General features: G+C 40.3%; 1 protein-coding gene across 1 annotated transcript; it reads left to right on the top strand.

The window, feature by feature from the left end:
* The first annotated feature begins 780 nt into the window (after window positions 1-780).
* LOC307250653 (uncharacterized protein) lies at window positions 781-11444 on the top strand. The gene is made up of 9 exons (XM_080027786.1): window positions 781-958; window positions 1166-1252; window positions 2037-2110; window positions 2534-2672; window positions 5737-5936; window positions 7409-7687; window positions 9054-9224; window positions 9725-9961; window positions 10156-11444. Exons 1-9 carry the CDS (start codon window positions 897-899, stop codon window positions 10203-10205), a joined length of 1299 nt encoding a protein of 432 aa, XP_079883912.1. The 5' UTR covers window positions 781-896; the 3' UTR covers window positions 10206-11444.
* The last annotated feature ends 11235 nt before the right edge of the window (window positions 11445-22679 follow it).

The following is a 22679-nucleotide window of genomic DNA, read 5'->3' as shown; positions in this document are numbered from 1 at the left end:
TTACACAGAACAGGAATATATATTAAATGTTGCTGGGTTCCTGCCCATGTAGGAATCAAAGGGAATGAGGGAGCAGATAAAAATGCCAAAACAGCAACAAAACTGGATAATATTATAGATATGCCTTTTGGGAAAGCAGAAGTTAAAGCAATATTAAAAAAAGAAGTAACTAAAAAGTGGCAAGACATGTGGGATAGTGAAATCACTGGAAGAAGTTATTATAATATACAAAAAAATGTGAATGCTCATGGTGTTATAAGGAAAAATAGAAGGGAGGAAACAATACTCACGAGAATGAGAATAGGGCATACAGGACTAAATAAAACTCTATCTTTAATTGGGAAAAGTGGTACGGATCGATGTGAATGTGGTAAAATAGAAAATGTGAAGCATGTGTTGATGGAGTGTGAGAGGTAGGCTACTTGGGGGAGAGAATGAGGTTGGCTGGTAGGGTGCAGAAAGCAGGAAGAGTGTGGAGTCTGGGTGGCATACTGGGAACAGCAGGGGAGGGTGTAACTCTTGCACAGAAAGCAGTGATCGAATATTTAAAGGACACCGGATTATTTAAAATAATTTAGTATTTGTATAGCCTAACCCCCCCCCCCCCCCTTTTTATTCTCCTATACAAGTAGCTAGTTATATGATTATTTATTTTATGACATAAATGCGGTTGTTACACTCCGGTACAGTTGGTGGCGGTATGCACCAAAAAAGTTATGGTTGCAACCCGCCAATAACCGAAAAGAAGAAGAAGAAGAAGAATTCGTCGTTGTCGTCCGGTCCTCTCCAACTGAATACTGGGATAGTTCAACCAACTCTTGCAGGAATCATTTTCTCCTCTTGTTGTTATTTTTAAAACTTTGGTTTGTTTGGGTGAAGTTGCAGTGCAGATAAAAATGTCGTCCTGGGCGAAATCCTCTGCACCTGTGCGGCGGCCAACAGCTAACCCAAACGGAAGGTGAGCCGTGTGGTTGGTTTGTTCCCCTCCTGTAGCGAATGTAGCGTTAGCAGCTAACATGCTATGTTAGCAGTTAGCAGTCACAGTTGAAAACAGAAGTGTGGGCTGTGCCAACGGGATAAACACCCACCCTTCCACAGTTTAACATCAATAAACACGAGTTGTATTTAATAAAGCCGTCTATAAACCAATGTTTGTGTCGTGCAGTGCTCAGCAACTGCGTCACTTTCGGAGAGCAGCGCCTTACCCCACCAGAGAGGAGAGGATCGAAGAGCTCAAGGAAGCCTTGGAAAGGTACCAGCAATAGACTACATTCACATCACATTCAAAGCCAGTGTTTGTGTGGTAGTTAATGTATAGTAAGTACGCAGTCATAGTTGGGAATGTTGATGTCCAGTGGTGTTAATATGTTGAGGCTCTTTTGTTCAATATCTTGAATAATTGACAATCGAGACACATTTAGGTAATGTTGAAAGCTTAAAATTAGTTAGTTGATTTAGCTCACAGGACAACTACATGGTTGAAAAGCAAGAGAAAAACATTCCAGAAATGGCATACAACTGATTATATGAGACCACCTCATAAAATGCATACAAAGTGTGTATTTCATAAACTTGTTTCAGTTTTGCAGTCACACTGCACTGACACAGATGTTAATTGGGCAACAGTTCCATTGGGGCAGGTGAAGCCTGTGTTTTTCAAGTCAACCGTTAGTGCGTTAATAACACAAATATTTCAGAGACATATTTCGGCAACAACAGATGGAATTTAAAGAAATCATCTGAAACAGAAATATTTGCCACCATTAGCGATGTATAAAATAATAAGCCAGAAGTGCTTCCCCCAGAAAAGTTGTGGTGTGCCGCCGGCTTGAATACACTGGGGGAAACCCTTAGCCAGTGCTTTGAAGCACACTTCACTGACTGGGTTTTGGATGGAAAGTGACTGCTGCCTGTTTGGATATAGAGTCAAGATTTCAGAAACTTTGATTTCAGTCTGCAATTTTCTTAATCATATAAATTCATCCTCCATCAAAAAAACAGAAAACAATGCTCTTCTTTCACCACTTTTCTTTCAGTTACGAGGAACAGGATCAAGTTCAAAACTATGGTGGAAACGTGAAGTACGAGGGGTACAAGCATCAGCCCACCGGTGAGAGCTTTTCTTTAAATGTACCACAGTGAGAACAAAGTAATAGGTCAATGATTTTGTATATTTTTTTTAATTTATTTTTTTACTGAACTCATATAAACCTTGTACACAAACACATTTTATTTTTTTATTCCTAGCAAAAGGGTCTCTGTATGAAAGTCCATTCTTTGTGATTGTGACACAGAGTCTAGAATTCTGACAATATGTATCCTATCGGTTAACACTTCTGAATAACCTCTGAGAAAGTGCATTCATAGTTGAAAGCCCATTTCATTGGCATCTAACATTGACATTGTTGATGGCTTACAGAAAGTCTGCTTGCATTTCTTAACCTGCAAATCTCCTTCTTGCTTTATTCTCAACTCCCTCCACCCTTTCTCCCTTTACCTCCCTTTAATTCTCTCCTAACTGTTTCACCATCAGTCAAACTCCCCCCAGCCAAGCCAGAGGGCTGCACTCCAGCAGACAGACGTAAAGCCCTGTATCCAAAGTTCTACAGACAGGTGCAGGAGGAGAGGAAGCCGGCGGACTGCGTGGTCCTCTCTGTCACCAACCAGTGCCTGTGAGTACTCTTAACAATATCAAAACTCCCTATCAGTTAAAGTAGAAATTTGGGAGACCTTTACACCCAGGGTTTGATCGGTTGTACTTGGCTGCCAGTTATCGAGGCGAGACCGTTGGATGTCGTGTAATTGTCAATTTTTTTGTGGGTCCAGATAAGATCGTTCTGCTCCTGTATTAAGACTCAAGTGTTTATGTCAGCGACACTCATTCTGTCGAGACTTGGCAGCAGTGACTAAGATGAAGATAAAGAGTTTTTGTGTATGAGATCATCCCTGACATGAGGCCACCGTCCTTTGATTGTGATGCATAACAACAAAAAACACACAACAGAAATATCCTACCATCGCTCTATTTAAACATGATGAAACAAGGTCTTGACACAGGAGTTTATTAATTAATTCCTCTGATAAATCAACATATCCATCTTTTGAATGACAACTGCCAAAACTTTACTGCTTCATTTTGTCAGCAATGTTGTTTGTGTTTTGCAGTTATTTAGTTTCTTTTTTTTGTTATAGTTACAACTTGAAACAGCTTTGCAATCAGATGGGCATGTGACAGATAAGGATTAAATCAGCATAATGTACTGTAAGAGGACAAAACATGTCCTATGTACATAATGGCCCTCATTTTCCCAACATGAGTACATAAAAAAAGGTATTAAGGCCTCAATCGGTCAATAACCGGAAATGTATAGTTTCATGTTTAACGTAATAATAATGGATTTTTTTAACTTTTTGATCCCACGCATCTGAGTTTACTCTGCTGGCTGCTAGTCTTCAGCTGCTGGTCTTATTGCCTTCATTAGGAAGTTTTGTGTTTTATTTGCTGCATCACTTGAATGGAGAAGTTGTGATGTATAGAGAGATGGACTTTTTATGGGAGGAATTGAAAATAACAGAAATGCAGAATTGCCCGCTTGATTCTTGTAAACACCTTTTTTTATTTATATTTGTCCAATTGTGTTTGCTCCACTTAAGTTAAGGGTGTATGTGCAAAACGTTGTGCGATTCTTAAAGTGTATCTGGTTGTAAATACCCTTAAAATAATTGGAGAAAGTGCCATTCACACGAAAAAGTAGGAACAGTAAAAGCTTAAATTTAAAGAGCAGTCAGCACAGTTATTTTCAACTGTCTCTCATAAAGACATAGTGTTATATAGTTACAATAAGATGTATCGTTAATCATACCTTTAGCCAAATCTTGAATATAAATTAATGTGTTTTTATAATTGTATTCATATTATATTTTATTTCTGCATATTGAGATTATGCAATCCAGGCTACCATTTAAACATAGAATAAAAGTGGAAACATACGTGTCTCTGCTAGTCTCACACACACACACACACACACACACACACACACACACACACACACACACACTACTTTAGAATGGTTGAATACACTCTGATTGATATAAATACCATTAAATTACTTTTATTCACTCTACATTACTTATCAAATATTACTTGGATCACAAATTCTCTCAAAACAACTTTCATCTCATGAAAGGCTTCTATGTTTACGTAGGAGTGACATGCCGCACACGCAGGTCAAATGTTCTTTTCTCATGATAAATTTAAATATTTACCGTCAAAAACTATTCTAAAGATTCCGCAGTGGGTGGGTGCTTTACTAAGCTCCTGAATGAACACCATTAGATTTGGATCAGCCCTCCCATTTGGTTACAAATGCTTACACAAACATATGTAATGTTCACACTGTGGCATCTTTTGTACAAAGCAGTCATACAGGAAAAAAAACATTACACTCACTAAACAATGGAACTTAAAAAAATTCATGCATGGATATATTCTCCTACACAAAGGGCAACCTTTTAGGTTGTGCAAAATCTGGCAGGTGTGACTGCATTTATGTTAATTGTGACTCGCTAACCAGAAGACTAACTTGGAATATTGCTAACACTGCAAAATTAGCAATTGGTTCAATGGTCAGGCAATCAGCAGGCTATCCTGCATTTATTCACTTAATAACAACATCTATTAAATATATCAATAATACCATGGTATGCTTATCAAATGTGTATTATACCCCCTAAAAAGTGCTGTTTTTGTGACCATAGTGTTTTTGCTTTTTCAGTTACCTACATTATGGATGTAATTTCTACAAACTCCGACATTTACAAGAAATGGCATTCCTGCCTCATCCAGAAGAATTCCACCCATTTTGTTGTTGAATGTTGGAGCAAAGTATATAGCTTGGACAAGGCCCTTGTGCTATTATTTGCAACGACTAATATGAAAACAAGACATTTATCATTGTTGCTTTAGAAAGGTGCGTCGAAAAATGCCATCAAACCTGCCCATGTGCAGACATTTATTCACACTATATCATACGCCACCTTCACACCACAAGTGGTCTCAAAAATGCATTAGCTTCTACACAGTTTTTGGTGTAGGTGTTTCATTTGACAGAATGACCACAATTCTTTGCAAACCTAAAACAGTTCCCTTCATCTTCCATATGAATAAGAGCCTGGTGTATTCCCTAAACACACATTACTACCCTACAAAAAACCTTTGTTGGTGCCAATCAAAGCTCTACATTATGCTACATTTGGTCCTGTCTAATTAAAGTTCTTACATACAGAAGTCAACACACAAAAAGAATGATGACTTACAATTACCTTGTTGTTGGTAAAGCACAGTATAAAACAAAGAATAACCCCTCTGTTCCTTTCAGAAATATAATTTAGGTTTCTCTATATGGTGGCTGATTTGTTTACATTTGCAGAGTGTGCAGTTAGTTTACAAGACATGTAATGAACCAAACCAACTTGAACCAAACCTAAGACTTGAATACGTTTGTCAACCAAACTGAGCCCTGCTGCTGTAAACAACAACCGTGAAACAGTAACTTTTAAAGTAGCTTTCTAACTCCAAACAGTGTTTCAATTTGTCCTGTGAGGAAGGTGCATTAATTCAGTTATGAGAATATACCTTTATAAAATGTTCACTTCTCTGCCACACCCAAAGTGACATCGTGCACCTTTTTAATATAGAAATGTCAAGTTAACAAAGTGTTTCTCTTCCTCTCAAAGGGATTACCCCAAATCGCTAAGCCAGTGTTTGCAGGAGCGTGGCCTGTCAGTGGAAATGCTCTACCTTCAGGCGGAGTCGGGCCTGACCCGGGCCCTGCAGGATGTCCGAGCAGACGGCTCGGCGTTATGTATTCTGGTGGAGCAGACAAACGTAGCTCTGTCCTCCTGCACTGTTATCATATTCTCAGAATCACTCAAAAGTAAGTCCCTACCCCTCATTCCTTCAAACTTAGCCAGACCAACTCAGGTACAACCCTCCATCCCTTCTAGTGCACCTGGTCTAGTGCATTTTATGTACATTCTACCAACATCATTGAAAACAGAATTTGGAATAAATCCAGTTTAAAACCATCTAAAAACAAGATATACTCCCCTTAAACCACCATTATGTTGAGTTCTTAAACTTAAGATCTGCAATCAAGTGGTAGAGCATGGTGTTGGTAACAAATCAAATCTACACAATTTAAATTTAGTAGTTGGCTGATGATCCACTGATTGCCACTGTTCTACACTTTGACATTACATACTAAACAAACTGAATGAAGCCCAAAAGCAACAATGTAGGTTTGTAAAAAGGATGGTTCGACGTGTTGGTTTGACTTTATTTCCAGGAGTTGGAAGAGATCCATACCACACTCAGTCTATCTCTATAATAAAGACGAAGCAAAACAACATCTAAAGCTCACTTTTCAATCCGTAATTATTTTAAACACATAAAATGGCTAGAATGGCTATTAAAAAAAAACCTACTGTACTGTCATCACTATGGGGTTGAGACTTTAGTAATTGAACAAAGCCAGGCCAGTGCTGTCTGCTTGCTGAAGCTTAATATTGACCATCAGACCTGATAGCTATCAAAACCAAATGAGTGTTTTTCCCTAAATGTAAAAAATTATTCCTTTTTATAGTTTACTCTAATACAGCCGATTTAAAAAGATCCAAATAAAAAATCAACAAATAACATGAAGGACAATTAGGACATTATATCTTATATAACTTTTTTCTATACTTGTGATAAAAATACACGTCACTGTGTGTGTGTAATAGTCATGAAACAGTCTTTGGGAATTCAATGCCCCACAAAAACTGATAGTTCATTTGAAAATTCAACATTGCACCAACAAATCTGCACAAATAAATTGCAGATATTCATTATATAAAACCAGAATCTCAAAACGTAAGTGATGTAATTGTCTCACCATGATGCAACTTTGTGTAGCTCACAACAAAAAAATATTCTTCAGTAAAAAAATCCATTCACTGTAAACAAATCCAAACAGTAATTCAACTCTGAACTCACACTAAAAATAAAATCAACGCCTACTAATTGAATATTTTATATAGGAACATAATGCAACTAGAATAAAAAGCTACTGATAAATAAACATCTTAACACAAGTTGCATTCCCCTCATTGTGCCCCAATTTCCAACAAACCACAACTTCTGAAGTGAAGTTGCTGTACTATAGTACTACCTGACAAATAAAAAAACATTGGGGCATATTTTGCTGTTAGTTTGCACTATCACATTAAAAAAATTGTCTTCAATGTAACTTGTAAGAACCTGAAGAATTTTAGTGCGGTTCTACAGTATTCGTTTTTTCTTGTTTCACCTCTTTCTTCCCCTTCGCTACAATGACACCTCACCATTAACATTCCCATTTTCTCCCAGTCCATCGCAATATGCCTAAAGACCAGGCAATGGACTTTGTTGCAAATGAGTTTAGTCATGGTCTAGTCCAAGAGCGCCCTCCGAGGGACCCCGCAGACGTTGCGGCACAGGCGTCACAGCTGCTGGATGACTTTCTGGAGCGTGAAAAGACGGAGCGTCACACCGTTCCCTCGGAAACTCGCCAGCTTCTCCTGCTGCTTGCAGAGGGAGTGCACCTGTACTCCGAGGAGCTGGAAACCATCTCGGAGTACGTCCGTGCCCGGCAGGAGCACATACAAGGTGGAACTGATCCAACTGTAGTATCTAGAGCCTCGTTTCCACTGAGCGGTTTGTTTTCAATTCGGTGGGTCTTTGCTTGCTTTTATTTGCGTTTTCCACTGTCAAAAGCTGGTAAGGGTACCAAATTATGCTAACCGTGCCGCAAATATTTTTGTCAGCCTTTTGTAGGGGTACAAAGAAGTTCCAAAGAGTTGCAAAAGGGTAGAGCTACACACTGCAGTCCGTTGGTTGGTTGACAGAATAGTCATTTCTGTGCGAGAGATGCTGTATCTTCTCGACAAGAGTGAAGAATCTTGTTTAGATTTAAATGTTGGCGCGCAGATCTGTGTTTATTGTGTGGCGTTTTTCCTGTTCATTGCATTAATCCTTGGGCAACCCTGTCTCCCGCTGCTATGACGTCACAATAGTTACGTAGCTGCCGCAGCCAGGGCCGTTCGACGGTTCTGGCTGCGTATATAATCTAACCTTATATATTCTAACCGTGGCTATTCCCCGCCTACAGAGTAAGGTAACTGTTGGCAGTGGAAATGCAAGCCAGATCTAGGGTAACCGTGCCGTGCCAAACCTTACTGTGCTGCTCAGTGGAAATGAGGCATATGCCTTGTTTCCACCGAGTAGAGTGGGTCGGAGCGGTTCGGTCCGGGTAGTTTGGCTTTTCATTTGCCAAAAGTTGGGTAGGGTACGGTTTAAGTGCACCTAACCGCTCTAAGCCGCTCCTAATTTCAGTACTCCTCCGTTGGGGTACCAGCCGCCTGAAAGGGTGCCGAAAAGGCGGAGCTACACATGCCTTCGGTTTATTGGTCGAAAGAATCTTTTCCGCCGTGTGTATTCACCTCGGCAAGAGTGAAGAGAGTCTTGTGTTTTGGCGAAAATGTGAGCACAGCACTGTTTATTGAGTGGTGTTTTTCCTCGTCGTTAAATTAATCAGTTGGCTACACTGTGTCCCACTGCTACGATGCCACGTAGCTGCCGCAGCCAGCACTTTTCGCTCACTCTGTATCAGATGCACCGAGCCGTCTCTGTGCGTTTACGCTCACAACAACACGGGGGGAATAATAAAGAAGTGGCTGGTTTGACCAAGCAAAAACGAGAGACCGCTGGCTTGACCACAGTTGTTCCACAGCCAGTTTGACCCATATTTTGCCGGCTATCGCAGTCCAGCCTAAACCCCGCCCTACCAGTAAGGGTAGGGTCGTCGGTGGAAACACCACCGAGATTCTTAAAAGTGAGCTGTCCCGCTCTGAGCCGCTCCGACCCGACCCGCTCTACTCGGTGGAAACGAGGCAATAGAAGAGATGTTTACTGACTGCGTGTTTTAACTTGTATCCATCCTTTCCGTTTGGATTTATCATACTTTCTGCTCCAGCCTCCAACACTGAGGGGGAGAGGGATAACATGTTACCTCCAGGACTTGGCAAACCGCCTCCTCTGCTCCCTACTCCACCTGGGCCCCCTCAGTCCCAGTCCACAGCTGGAGCATTGGAGTCCATGATGGAACTAAACCAAGCTTCAGCCGCTTCTCTCCTGCCTACACCAGGTGAGACCCATTACTTGACTATTTAAACCATGGAAGGGAAATGCCCACGCACAGCATAACAGCGCCACCGCATCCTCTCACCATGGGGGTCAAGCATTCAGGCCTGTACTGTCCTCTTGGTGTACGACACACATTAACACTTATGGAGAATATGGGGAAGGATTAAATACTCATCAAATCGCTGTAGACCAGTGCCTGTGGTTTCTAGGGATGCATGTGACGACTGATTTCCCCAACGTTCAAATGGATGTTTTAATTTTGACAAGAAGTATAAAACACAGCCCCTTCTCTTTGGCCCCACTATAATGTCCCTCTGTATTATTCTGGGCGGACTGTTTATTCCAATTTTTCCTGTAATTTGTCACCTGTCTTGACATACACATTATTACTTATTTTTCATAGTTATTTTTCATAGTTATATCTGCAGTAAACCTTTCATCGTGTTGTAATGTCCTGTCAACAGTGTTTTTCATTCAGACGTGTATGCTGTCTCATTTTAGGCTCCTACCCCAAAACCAAACCACCTCCGCTGCTGTCGATGCATCGATCTTCTGGCTCGTCTTTAGGGGCCCCTCCTTCCCGCGGCCCCATGTCGTCACACAGCTCCTATGGCATTGGACCCCGTGGACCCTTACACCACCACGCTCCCTCATACCACCCAGGCTCAAGGGGCCCTCACGGGGGTAGAGGAGCCCCACCATCTCTCAAGAGTTCCCGCCCTCTTCACTCTGCTCCAGGTGGGTCGTCTCTTCTTCTTCCCCTCTCGTCTTGATCCTGAAATATACATTTTTATGTCTGTTCAGTATGATTTTAGGATTGCAATCCATAATTTCTATAGAAATACTGTAAAGAGACTGTAGAAGTTAACTGTAAGTGTAATCTTTTCATGAAACGTTGTGTATTTTGTTTTCTTCTCTCTCTCTTTGATCAGGTGGCCCTATTCCACGACAGAGCGGCCCGCGACACTATGAAATGGCATAGATTTTCACACACTGTTAAGCCAGCGTAATCCTGGCACTTGCATACACCATTTTATTAAAGTAGTAAACCACACTCAGTTAGATGAAAAAGATGGTAGTTATCGTGAGATATTATCTCCTCATTGTGGATGAGTTGATGGAAGTTTGGCATGTACAATAAAACGAGTAACTTCCTGCTGTATACAGTGTTTCAAAGCGGTGCTCAAAATTTCATAAGGAATACACGTTGTGTAATGGTTCTCATTCTATAGTTGTGAGTACATTTTTTGGCACCCTTTAACCATCTATAATTTAATTAATTCGGTTTCACCTCACTTCCTGTGTGTTGTCTTTGTAAACACACCTATGGTTTATTTCCTTAAAATGCCTCTAATGCTTTGTTGTAAGTCAGATCAATGACCTTAAAACAAAAAAAAACTGCCATATACCTTGTCTAAGCATGGTCTACTCCAACAACATCTGGACTCTTTGTAAGCTTTGTTTTGCCATCCAGAAAAAGAAATGGACCATTTTACATTGATGGGAAGAAAAAGAAGCAGTTTGCCACAAAACACTTGTTTTTTTGTCTACCTTTGACAACCATCTTAATGTAGAACAAATTGGAAAGCTCAGCTGCAACACATCTCCAAGCATGGTGTGTTATCATTATACCCAATGTTGAATTTTTTTACTTTAGGATTAAATTCCTCAGATGCAGTCAGACATGTATTTTAAGTGGAGGCAATTTTTGAAACTGTTACAGTTGGACATGATATGAGAGAACCAACATTCACACTTGCTTAATGTAATTCAGGGAAAACTCATACTCTGTACTGTAATTTTTCTAGCTGTGTTGTTAATTTTGAATGTATAACTTTTGAAGCATTGCTGTAGAACTGTAGAATCCTATTGTTTGGTTGTTAACACTCATTGACATTACTCTGCGTAGCATCTGTGGAGCGATCCAGTGATGAAGTAATCTCCATGCACCTGTGTTTGTTGAGTTTTGTTGTGGGGAAACATCTTTTAAATTCTCAAATATGATCCAAAGGGTCTTCAAGACATTTCCTTCCATTTTTTTTGTGGGAACCATCAAAAGTTTTAAGAGATTACACGTGGAAAAGAGTTCTTTGTGAGAAAAAAACGTCCTTTTAAAAAAGCTAAACATTTTTCTGTTTTGTAGATGATGTTAAAAACCTTTTTTTTTTTTTTTTTTCTTAATGTGTATATATACAAATAAATGAATACTGATCTACATGTTCAACAACTTTGCACTGTGGATTTGTTTTTTCGTTGTGCTTCAGTGTTAATGTTCCATAGTTATATACGGGGGATATTCAATGATATTTTTAAAGAAAACATCAGCAAATCCTTGATTACTTTGAAAAACTGGCTGCACCAGTGAGGATTTCAGTTGGTCAAAATCATGTTTATTGTAAGGTACCTTGTAAGCATACTAGGAATTTTCCTTGTTTCATTGGAACATATACAATAAACAGAAGTATAAGCATGTCGAAAAATTATATTATACAAATAATATGTATATACTGTTTATATATTTGCTGAACTGTATATACACACTGCCTGCCCCCCATAAAGTCTCACACTCTAATATTTCGTCTGACCACCTTTAGCTTTGATTACGGCACGCATAAACTATGGCATCGTTTGAAAAGCTTTTTTTGGCAAATGAGGTTGCTGAGCCTAGATCTGACCAACTGAAGAAACCCCATCATACTGTACACTGCCACACAGGCTTGTACAGTAGGCACTAGGCATGATGGGAGCATCACTTCATCCACCTCTCTTCTTACCCTGATGCACCCATCACTCTGGAACAGGGCAATTCTGGTCTCATCTGACCTCAACCTTTTTCAATTGCTCAAGGGTCCGATCTTTATGCTCCCTAGCAATTTGAAGTATTTGTATCAGATTTGCCTCACTGATTTGTGGTTACACAGCTGTTAAGGTCCCAATCCCTTGAATTCTCTATGAATTGTGCTTGTGGAAATGCTCATACTTTCACAATTAAACATAGCCATGAATTCTACTGTTGATCTTTTACGATTTTATTTCACTAAACCTTTAGGTAATCTCCGGTCACGATCATTCAAGATGTCTCTCTGACTCCTCTTCTCCCTTGAAGATGATGGTTTACCACTATCCTTCCAGCTGTTAATAATGCCTAGTTCAAGTTCAAACTACCTTTTTTTTTTTTTATCCCAGAGGGCAATTCAATTCAGTAGTCCACAGACTAAACATAAATGTACATACAGACAACAGACAGACACAGCAGTATATCATAGAGAACACAATGGGCTCGGCAATGAGTATACAGTTAAAATTCAAAAAAAACAACGATACAAATAAATAGATAAATAAGGTTGAGACAATGATACACAAGCAATACAAACTCAGATTAAATGTTCATTTCCAAAGACTACTGCCGAGATTTAAAAGCCTGAAAGCAGACGGAATGAAAGACAGGAATTCTAACCCAATTTTAGTTATCCTAAGTCTTTGTTTGATTCATGCAAGCCATAACAGAGTAACATATTTTCCATGACCACAAAATATGTCTTCCGCCATGGTTGTTTAAGAAATAAGAAGCTATTCACGGCCTGCATTAAGGTTAAACAATTTATGGTCACCTGAAAGCAAATAATCACTGCAGTTATCATTGAATGGAGGGCTCTTCTATTTGCTTCGATAGCCTACATTTTATTTGGGCCGGGAAGTATAGCCTATTGTTCTTTAGAGGAAAGGACTATACAATTGTACAAATATGCAAGTGATTGACACATTAACTAAGGAAAGGAGACTACGTTACAGACATAGTAGTGGGACATCAGGGTCTTGGAGGCTTTCAGATCCTGTAGGGATGGCAGATTGCAGTCAATCACCTTTTTCTGCTAATGGAATGACATGTTGTAGTCTGTCTTTGTCCTTGACAGTGACAGCAGTGTATCAGATGGTGATGGTGGAGGTCAGAATGGACTAAAGGCAGTGGGCAACATCTTTGTCTTCTTTACCCTTTGTAACTTTAATTTTTATCCAGACATATTTTTGAAGAAGCCAGATTCTCTTGTTCTCCTGGAATGAAGGAGATGAATACAAAGTGCAGTGGCAATGAAGTGTACAATTACGTTTCTAAGATGGCGTTTCACCTTTTCAACTCTAGATGGCAATGTCTGCTCTCTCTCTCTTCATACAACATCAGAGCCCTGTTTCAGGTAGCTGGTTATGAGGCAACCCAGAGTTTGTTCGCTCTGAGTTAGTGGAAACTCTCGGTTTTCCGTTTCAGGTAGCAGGTTCAGCGCAACCGAGAGTCATACTGCGGCAACATGTAGGCTACGCCGTGGGTCTGACCTGCTAGTGATTTGACCTACTCTGAGTTTGTTTTCACTTTACGCTGCAGCTCCGACTGAAGAAAGAGTGTCACTGTCACAACGCGACCCTGTACAGTTTGAAACAAAACACTCCATAGAAATCTCCATCGGGATGTTTTTATCCTTTCCTGATGATTTTATGTTTGATCGATCATTTATCTAAGCAGTAATCAGTAGGCTAGGCCTAGCATAGTTCTCAGCCCTCGTGCCGTTCATATAGGCGGCCACCTTACACATCGCGAACATGCTCTACATTCAGATTATTAAACCTATTGTATTGTATGTAGGCCTATCTCATTATTTATTTATTAACAGTTTTTTTTAACGTCTGTGCCACTGAATTCTGCGGCTGCACGCGATTGTTAGCCTACTGTTCACTTGTGTCATCACAAAGTCACAGACGAGCCTAAATAGCCTAATATGAATATAGAAATGATGTAATAAAAATCTAAATGTTCACTATAACATCTTCAAAGAGAAACTACGCACGTTTAATCTAGAACTAAGAAATGCAAGACAGTCTTTCTTCTCTGACATCATCACCAAAAACAGCAACAATGCACATGCCCTGTTTGCTGCTGTTGACAGGCTAACAAACCCTCCTGTGTCAGTAGCGTCTGAGCATCTTTCCACGAGGGCCTGCAATGAATTTGCCTCCTTCTTTACTGAGAAAATTCATAAAATAAGACAAGCTGTCACTGCATCAATACCAGGTTCAAGATATGTTTTATCTCTGTACCCATTTAAAACAAATTCAGATGCCATGACAGAGTTTTTTCTGATAAACAAGAAAAACCTGGATGACATTATACAACACCTGAACTCCTCATCCTGTTGCCTTGACATTCTGCCCACAGGCTTCTTTAAAACTGTTTTTAGCTGTATGGCCTCAGATGTCCTAGAAATTGTCAATATGTCCCTTCGCACTGGTGTATTCCCACAGGCCCTGAAAACAGCTGTCATCAAGCCACTCCTAAAAAAGAAAAATCTAGATACATCACTCATGAACAATTATAGGCCGATATCCAACCTACCATTTTTAAGCAAGATCATTGAAAAAGCTGTTCATCATCAGCTAAATAACTACTTAGCAATGAATAACTGCTTTGATGTCTTTCAGTCAGGTTTTCGACAACACCACAGCACTGAGACTGCTCTGGTTAAGGTCCTCAATGACATCCACTTAAACACAGACAGTGGCAAAAGCTCTGTATTAGTTTTATTGGATCTCAGTGCTGCGTTCGACACAGTTGACCACAGCATATTGCTAGATCGACTTGCAAACTGGGTTGGACTTTCTGGAACTGTGCTAAACTGGTTTGAATCATACTTAAAGGAAAGAGACTACTATGTGTCAATAGGCAATTTCACATCCGAGCGAACAAATATTACATGCGGGGTCCCCCAAGGTTCCATTCTTGGGCCTCTTCTGTTTAACATATACATGCTACCGCTAGCTCAGATTATGAACAAAAACAAATTATGCTACCATAATTATGCAGACGACACACAAATTTACATAACCATATCACCAGGAGACTATGGTCCGATTCAAGCACTAAGTAAATGCATTGAACAAATCAATGACTGGATGTGCCAAAACTTTCTTCAATTAAACAGCGACAAAACTGAAGTAATTGTCTTTGGTGCCAGGGATGAACAATCAAAAGTCAGCGCACAGCTTAAATCTGTTATGTTAGAAAGCACACACCAAGCTAGAAATCTTGGAGTAGTGATAGATTCCGACTTGAATTTCAAAAAACACATTAAATCAATTACTAAGTCAGCCTACTACCACCTTAAAAATATATCGAGAATTAAAGGGCTAATATCTCAGCAGGACTTAGAAAAACTTGTCCATGCATTTATTTTTAGTAGACTTGACTACTGTAATAGTGTCTTTGCAGGCCTTCCTAAAAAATCAATCAGACAGCTTCAGCTAATTCAGAACGCTGCTGCTCGAGTCCTCACTAGGACCAAAAAAGTAGATCACATTACCCCAGTTCTTAGGTCTTTACACTGGCTTCCTGTCACTCAAAGAATTGATTTTAAAATATCGATGATGGTCTACAAAGCCTTAAATGGTTTAGGGCCAAAATACATTACTGATCTGCTGATACGTTATGAGCCGCCCAGAGCCCTTAGGTCGTCTGGGACAGGTCTTTTAAAAGTCCCCAGAGCTAGGACTAAACAGGGAGAGGCGGCATTCAGCGTTTATGCGCCCAATGTCTGGAACGGACTGCCAGAGAGTCTGAGGTCCGCTGAGACTCTCAGCTCTTTTAAATCGGGTCTCAAAACGTTCTTGTTTCCCTTTTAACCTGTAATTTTTTTTTTTTTTTTTTTTTGGTAAAATGTTTTAATTCTTTTATTTAAATGTTGTATTTTTATCCATGTTTTAAATTTGTTCATTTTTTTTTTTGTATTTGTATTCTTTATTTGATTTTAACCCTGTGAAGCACCTTGAGTGGCCCTGTGCCTGAAATGTGCTCTATAAATAAAATTGCCTTGCCTTGCCTTGCCTTGCCTAATAATTTAAACTGTGATCACTAGAGGACAAGGGATCTGGTAATACATATAGGCTACTGTCTAGCCTAGCCTACATAATACAGCGAATATAAAACACTGTCAGCAACGCTGTGCAGCGCCAGCTTACTTTTTCTGCTGCTGATATGCGTAACTTAATTCTTAAAATAGACTATTGCTGCTCTTTTGTTTGCCCCGTTTTTTTCTGATTTGCCGAGGTGATTAGATCAGAGTTATGAGACAATATTCCCGTTAATTCTTCTCCATACCATAAGCTCATTCGTTAATAGGCTATTTCTAACCCTAGTGGGAGGAGCAGAGAGGTTTTCCTTTCTTTTCTTTTTTGAGAAGTGGAGAAGTGTGGGAGGATCAAGCATTTGTTTCTTCTGTTTCCATGGTGAATCATGTTATCAGCGATTCATTGACGATGGCTTTTACGCACGCGCTCAACCCTGAGTGAACACGCTGATGCTTGATACTTGATTAACCCAACGCTGATCCACTGTTCTGAAACCAAAAACCCAGAGTTGCTCATCATGGTGGGTGGGTGAGAGAGAGAGAAAGAGAGAGCGAGAGAGAAAGAGAGAGGGATTGAGATAGATAGAGAGAGAGAGAGAGAGAGAGAGAGGTGAAGAAAATTTAATGGTTTGAGCCCTACCTTTAATTTCAGAGGAAACCGTAAAAGTAGGCTACTGTGAATGAAATGGGAATCCATTCCCTGTTATCAGTTAGCTGTTAAAGCCAGTAACTAAAAAAACATTAAAGTAAATTGAAATCTTCATAAATTTGTCATTCTTCAACTTGAGGCAATGTTGTGTCCCTGGCAGATATAATGAAAATAAAAGCACATTTCTTATTTTTAAAGTTTGTCACACTTCATTTACACTAAAATGACTCTTGGAAAAATAAATGGTACACCAGTCAATATTTTTATTATACAAAAAGTTGTGTTTTATATGTGGTTTTGGCTGTATATCCTTTGTCCCCGGGTCCAGTTTTGGACATTCAACCTTGCTTAATTGTAAAATTCAATACTGATATAGTATTACTTTAAACATTTAATAATACATAAAGGTGTATTTGAATTAAATGTATGATGGATTTTAAGAAATATTAGTATTTTATGTATTATTTTATTAAAAGAACACCTGTCCCTTAGGTTCACCGTCATTTCCATCACACTGAACAAAATGTGAATTATGGGAGGTTTCTTTAGGGTTTGTGTACTAGGTGATCACATAGTCATGTGACAGTAGAGCCAAGTCGAACGAGAGCCACGTTCGACTTGGCGCCGTCTTGCTCAGACCTGCGCAATTATGACGCGCGTCTCGCTGAGCGCACAGCAAAAATGCTGCAAAAATGCTGTGCGCTCAGCAAGACGCGCGTCATAATTGCGCAGGTCTGAGCAAGACGGCTCCTAGTCGAACGAGGCTACTGGCTAGAGGAGACAGACAACCGTAGAAGTCAATAAAAAGGTCGCTTAAATCAAGAATATGTTTATTGCAGATTTTCATCTTTACAATGAAAACATATTATCTTTAAAACCCAGAAAATAAATTAATTTAAAACATTTGGTCACATCTGGTTGTACAACTACATTAGATATTTTGAAAATACAGGCTCAGTTCATAGTTTTGTTTAAAAATTACATTTTTGCAGTGTAATGGAAATGACGATTTCCTCTGATTGTTGGAACAAGATGGCTAAAATCATATAATATTTAAATAATTTCAGCACAACCACTATCAGTAAATAGTAAGATGGAGAACTACAACATATCACTACATTTCTAAAAATAATATGTTAGATTTCTAAAACTTTCAACACCAAATTTGCCTCAAGTTGAAGAATGACCCAAATATGTCTTGTTTTGAATATGCAGAGTTAGAACCAACTACAGTACCAACAAATACATATTTTTTTCTACCGGCCACACCTCTGCATCCCAGTGTAGTTTAGATTTACTTGGGAAGATTTTTGGAAATCAAAACAAAAAACTCCCGTAAATAACACTATGGAACTCTGTTAGAAAACCCTTTAAAAATGTCCTCGAAAACTGCTGTATAAATGAAGTTGTAATAATAATTATTGATGATAGCAAGTTTGAGGGGGAGTCAAAGACACAAAAACACAGGGGGGCATGTGTCTGCTGTTCTCTCCTTGTTGGTGCAGCCTCCTCCGCCTTCCCTTCTAGCTGTGGGCGCGCTGCTGTGAAGAGCCCATCAAGTAATGGACAATGTCTCCACCTCATTACACCAGCCTACACACACACACACACACACACACACACACACACACACACACACACACACACACACACACACACACACACACACACACACACACACACACACACACACACACACACACACACACACACACACACACACACACACACACACACACACACACACATACACACACACACATCTTTATGACATGATTTAATGACCTGTGTTTGTTATTTGTTCTACTGTAGCCACATTCAATACATTACTGCCATAGTCCATATCATGCTGTAATGTTCTTTTTGCTTTTGTTTACTGAAATTTCTGTTTCAATTCTGTTCTGTCTTTTTTAACCACCCAAACAAATCTTCACTTAAAGCATTGCAACACTGTGGAAACAGCATTATACACATATACATTTTCCTGAGGAAGAGTCATCAGTTTTGAAAGCTTTTTCTTGCTAAGGCAACAAAATGGTTCATCTGTGAAACACAGGTAGAAAGATTTAAGATTATTTCGATTATAACTTATTCTTACAGCTGGGAAGTTCCCCCATCTCTGAAGGGGTCTTAAGTAACAGTATAAATTCAAGAAAACAAAACACAAAATTAACTCTTCCTCTGTCCCTCACCAATGCACACATGTTATTCTCCTTCCATCCCATTCCCACCCTCTCCTTCTTCACCTCCTCATCCTGACAGAAATGTTCCCCCTGTTTTCCCACCCCTGCAGAGTCATTTCTATTCCATTTGCATCCGTGTAACAGGGCTGCAGTCATTTGAGCATAAATCGGATTATATATTTTTTTTAAAGAAGAAGAAAATAGTGGAAATGTGTGATTAAAAATACGCAATTAAACAAACTCTTCTTCCTCCTCCTCCGTCGTTCTCTGCACGGTCTGGCTACACCCCTCGACTTTCCTCTTCCGCCCTGTCGTTCTATCTCTTTTTAACCTACTCAACACACCTTCTCCCCCCTGCCATGCACCTTTTCTCTGCTCCCCACTGGATATCAATCAGAATCTATCACTCCAACTCTTCCTGCTGCCGGTGTGTCAGAATTCACAGGAACTTCATCAAACTGGGAAACTGTTTCATTGTTACATTGACCCTCGCTGTGAGTGTGTGTGTGTGTGTGTGTGTGTGTGTGGGGTGGATTTAATGGAATGCATGCACACTTCCTTGCCACCCATCATCATGTGAAGGCTGCACACACAGACACAGACACAGACACACACACACACACACACACACACACACACACACACACACACACACACACACACACACACACACACACACACACACACACACACACAGAACAACCCTACCATTTCTTCCCTCCCATCGCCACCATCGCGCGCGCGCGCACACACACACACACACACAAACACACACACACACACACACACACACACACACACACACACACACACACACACACACACACACACACACACACACACACACACACACACACACACACACACACACAAGCATACAAGCATACACATTAGGGTGTTAATTGTTGTGATAACACCTTCCAATAACAAGGCTCTAATTATCAACATGTTTGGCTGGTGGAGTGTCTATCTGGCACTTGTGTACGGAGCATGGGGTGAGCGTGTTTGTGTGCGTGCCAATGTGAGGTGTGGCACCAGGGGAAGAAGGTTTGATCAATCTTGATATGTGCTCCTGCTGCTGCTGCTGTGTGTGTGTGTGTGGTTGCACTCTCATGTTTGCGGTGATGATGTCTCATTCTCCATCTGCATTTTCACAAGGGGTCTTTTTGACCTTCCATCAACTGCAAATACACTATTTGAAAAAACAGCACCATCGCAACGCGTCAATTACATGGCAGACAGACACAGAAATCACCAGGATCGTTCTCAGTTGTTCAACAAATGAAATTCACTTCGGTCCCCCAAGCCTCCACTCTGCTCTTGAGTCCTGGTCTCAAAGAAATGTGTTAACATTTAAGGCTAGCAAAGGCCCAGGGAGATGAATGAGGAGCACTTCTCAGAGCTCATATCTGAGACCTTTATCAAACATGTTTTATTAAAGCAGGAATATTTGACAGCGGGACTTAATATTCAATCCATCGTCAGTTAAAGGATAGGTCCGGGTTTTATCAAGTCGATCTCAGTGCATTACTCACATGCACACTACGGAGGAGTTATTGACAGTGAATAGGTAGCTTTGCACAGTTACTACACTATGAGGCCACATTCAAACTGACATTAGCTCTGTGTGACAAAAAAAAGGGAGTAGGCTACGGCTAAAAGAATGCAGGTTGTCCTGCACGAAAGGTTGAGCAAGGTTCAAGGTTTTTGTTAGCATGGGTACTGTGGTCCCTTCTTGTTATATTATTAATGCCTCTGCAGTGTTTAGTTGTGACATAAGCCTTTCAATTCAAAGTTGTGTTACTCAACCTAAAGCAACACAACCCCACCCACCCAGCCCTTTGCTTTTTTCCAATTGAGGGATTTTTTTTTTTTGCAGTCTTTGTTATGTATTTGTTGTATGTCTGTTGATACACAACGCTGGCAATGAACCTACATACAACTGGTAGGACGAAGATGCCAACTTGATTCTGATAAGTTAAACTGCTGAAGCCTCCCCTCAGCTTTACGTTTCTAAAGATTGATGTAACAATGATTTAAAAAAAAAGATAAACAAATACACACAAAGACAAAAATATTTATGGAAATGACGATTACTTCTTCGGATTCAACAAACGCTTTGTTGCATTCTCGCACGTTCTTATCACGTTCCTTTCCTGTACCACACACACACACACACACACACACACACACACACACACACACACACACACACACACACACACACACACACACACACACACACACACACACACACATATACAACTGGGCAACGGTCACAAAGCCAGCAAGACAACTGGAAAACCAGTTTGTAAACAGAGGTCAAAATGCCTTCATAGGATAAAGAAGCTGGATAACCCCAAAGCGTTTGGCGGCCTGGTTTGCTGGCTGTTTATTTGTCTGTGTGAGTGCCAGGCTGGTAAGTGTACTGAGTAGGCAGCTGCTTGGCTTTCCTGACTGTTTGACTGACTGAGTGGGTGTCTGGCTACTTGCCTGCCTGCCTGGCTGGTTGTCTGGCTTCCTGGCTGGCTATGTGCCTGCTTGGCAAGCTGGCAGCCCACAGCTGTGTCCCAGAGCCAAGCCCCTACGCCCCACCAGATCTTAATTGGGTTAAGTTTGTTCGCCACAGATAACACTTCCTCTTTCTTCGGAGAGTAAGGAAACAAGAAAAAAAGGCCTGGCACTAATGACGCTCTTTAACGGGGCTCTTTTCTTTGGTTTTTAGTGTAGGGGAAATTAGGAAGAAGTGGGAGGCTTTCCCCACAGAGAGAGACCGTCGTGGGGAATGTGGCATTGTTTGGAGGCGAGCACTGAATGAGGACGGAGAATACGGAGAAAGAGAGAGAGAACGAAAAGAAAGTGGATTGGGGTTGCGCTGCAGTGCTGCTGTCACGTTGCCACCATTTCTTTTCAACAACCCCTCGTGACTGAGGCATGCAGGCCGGACCCCGAGGGAAGGTGGAGACCCACACACAGGAACGTTGTACATGTCCGTACCAGTTGTACACTCACAATTTCTCCTCGTTTTTTTTGTTAGAAATAAACAGAAATACATTGTGTAGTAATTATTTTGAGTGAAACAAGAAATTCAGCAGATGTATTTGTTTGAACAATAATAATAGTGGTTTTGGCCAGGCACATTGGTCATAACAGTTGAAGAGATATACTGTGTGCGGTGAAGGCCAAGGGTGCAGGCTTGGTTTCAGAACTGAGCACAATGAAGTCCTTGGTTATTCAAGTAAGTGCACAATTAAAACTATGACAACACTATCAACTTGGAAGTTGTTGTCCATAAAGAATAAAACATTTAATGTGAGTTTTCTGTTTCATTGGTAAACATTCTCCACCTTGTTTTGCTCTTTAATAACAAGAGCATTGTATCTGCCTTATTTTCATGAATTCATAAATGAAGGTCCACTTCAAGCGTTTGATGTTTAGGGAAATCCCCTTATTCAACATCTTGACGAGAGTAAGATGAGAATTGAAACCGCTCTCTTCTGCATCTGTTCATGAGGATGAAGCCAGCCGCTTCTTACCTAGCTTAGCACTAATTGTGGAAAAAAGGGGGAAACAGCTATAGCCTGGTTGTGTCCAAACGTAACATAGTCTCTTTAAAAGCTCACTGAACATTATATCATGTACAGTATGTTTATAACAGAAATCTAAGTGTAATTCGACACGTTGAGGTTTTAACATGTAGTTATGTGCAGGACTATTTCTTGGCTGGGAGCAGT

Source organism: Ammodytes marinus (genome assembly GCF_949987685.1).
Source record: "Ammodytes marinus genome assembly, chromosome: 5".
Taxonomy (NCBI): Eukaryota; Metazoa; Chordata; class Actinopteri; order Uranoscopiformes; family Ammodytidae; genus Ammodytes; species Ammodytes marinus.
This window is presented reverse-complemented; position numbering and strand designations above follow the sequence as displayed.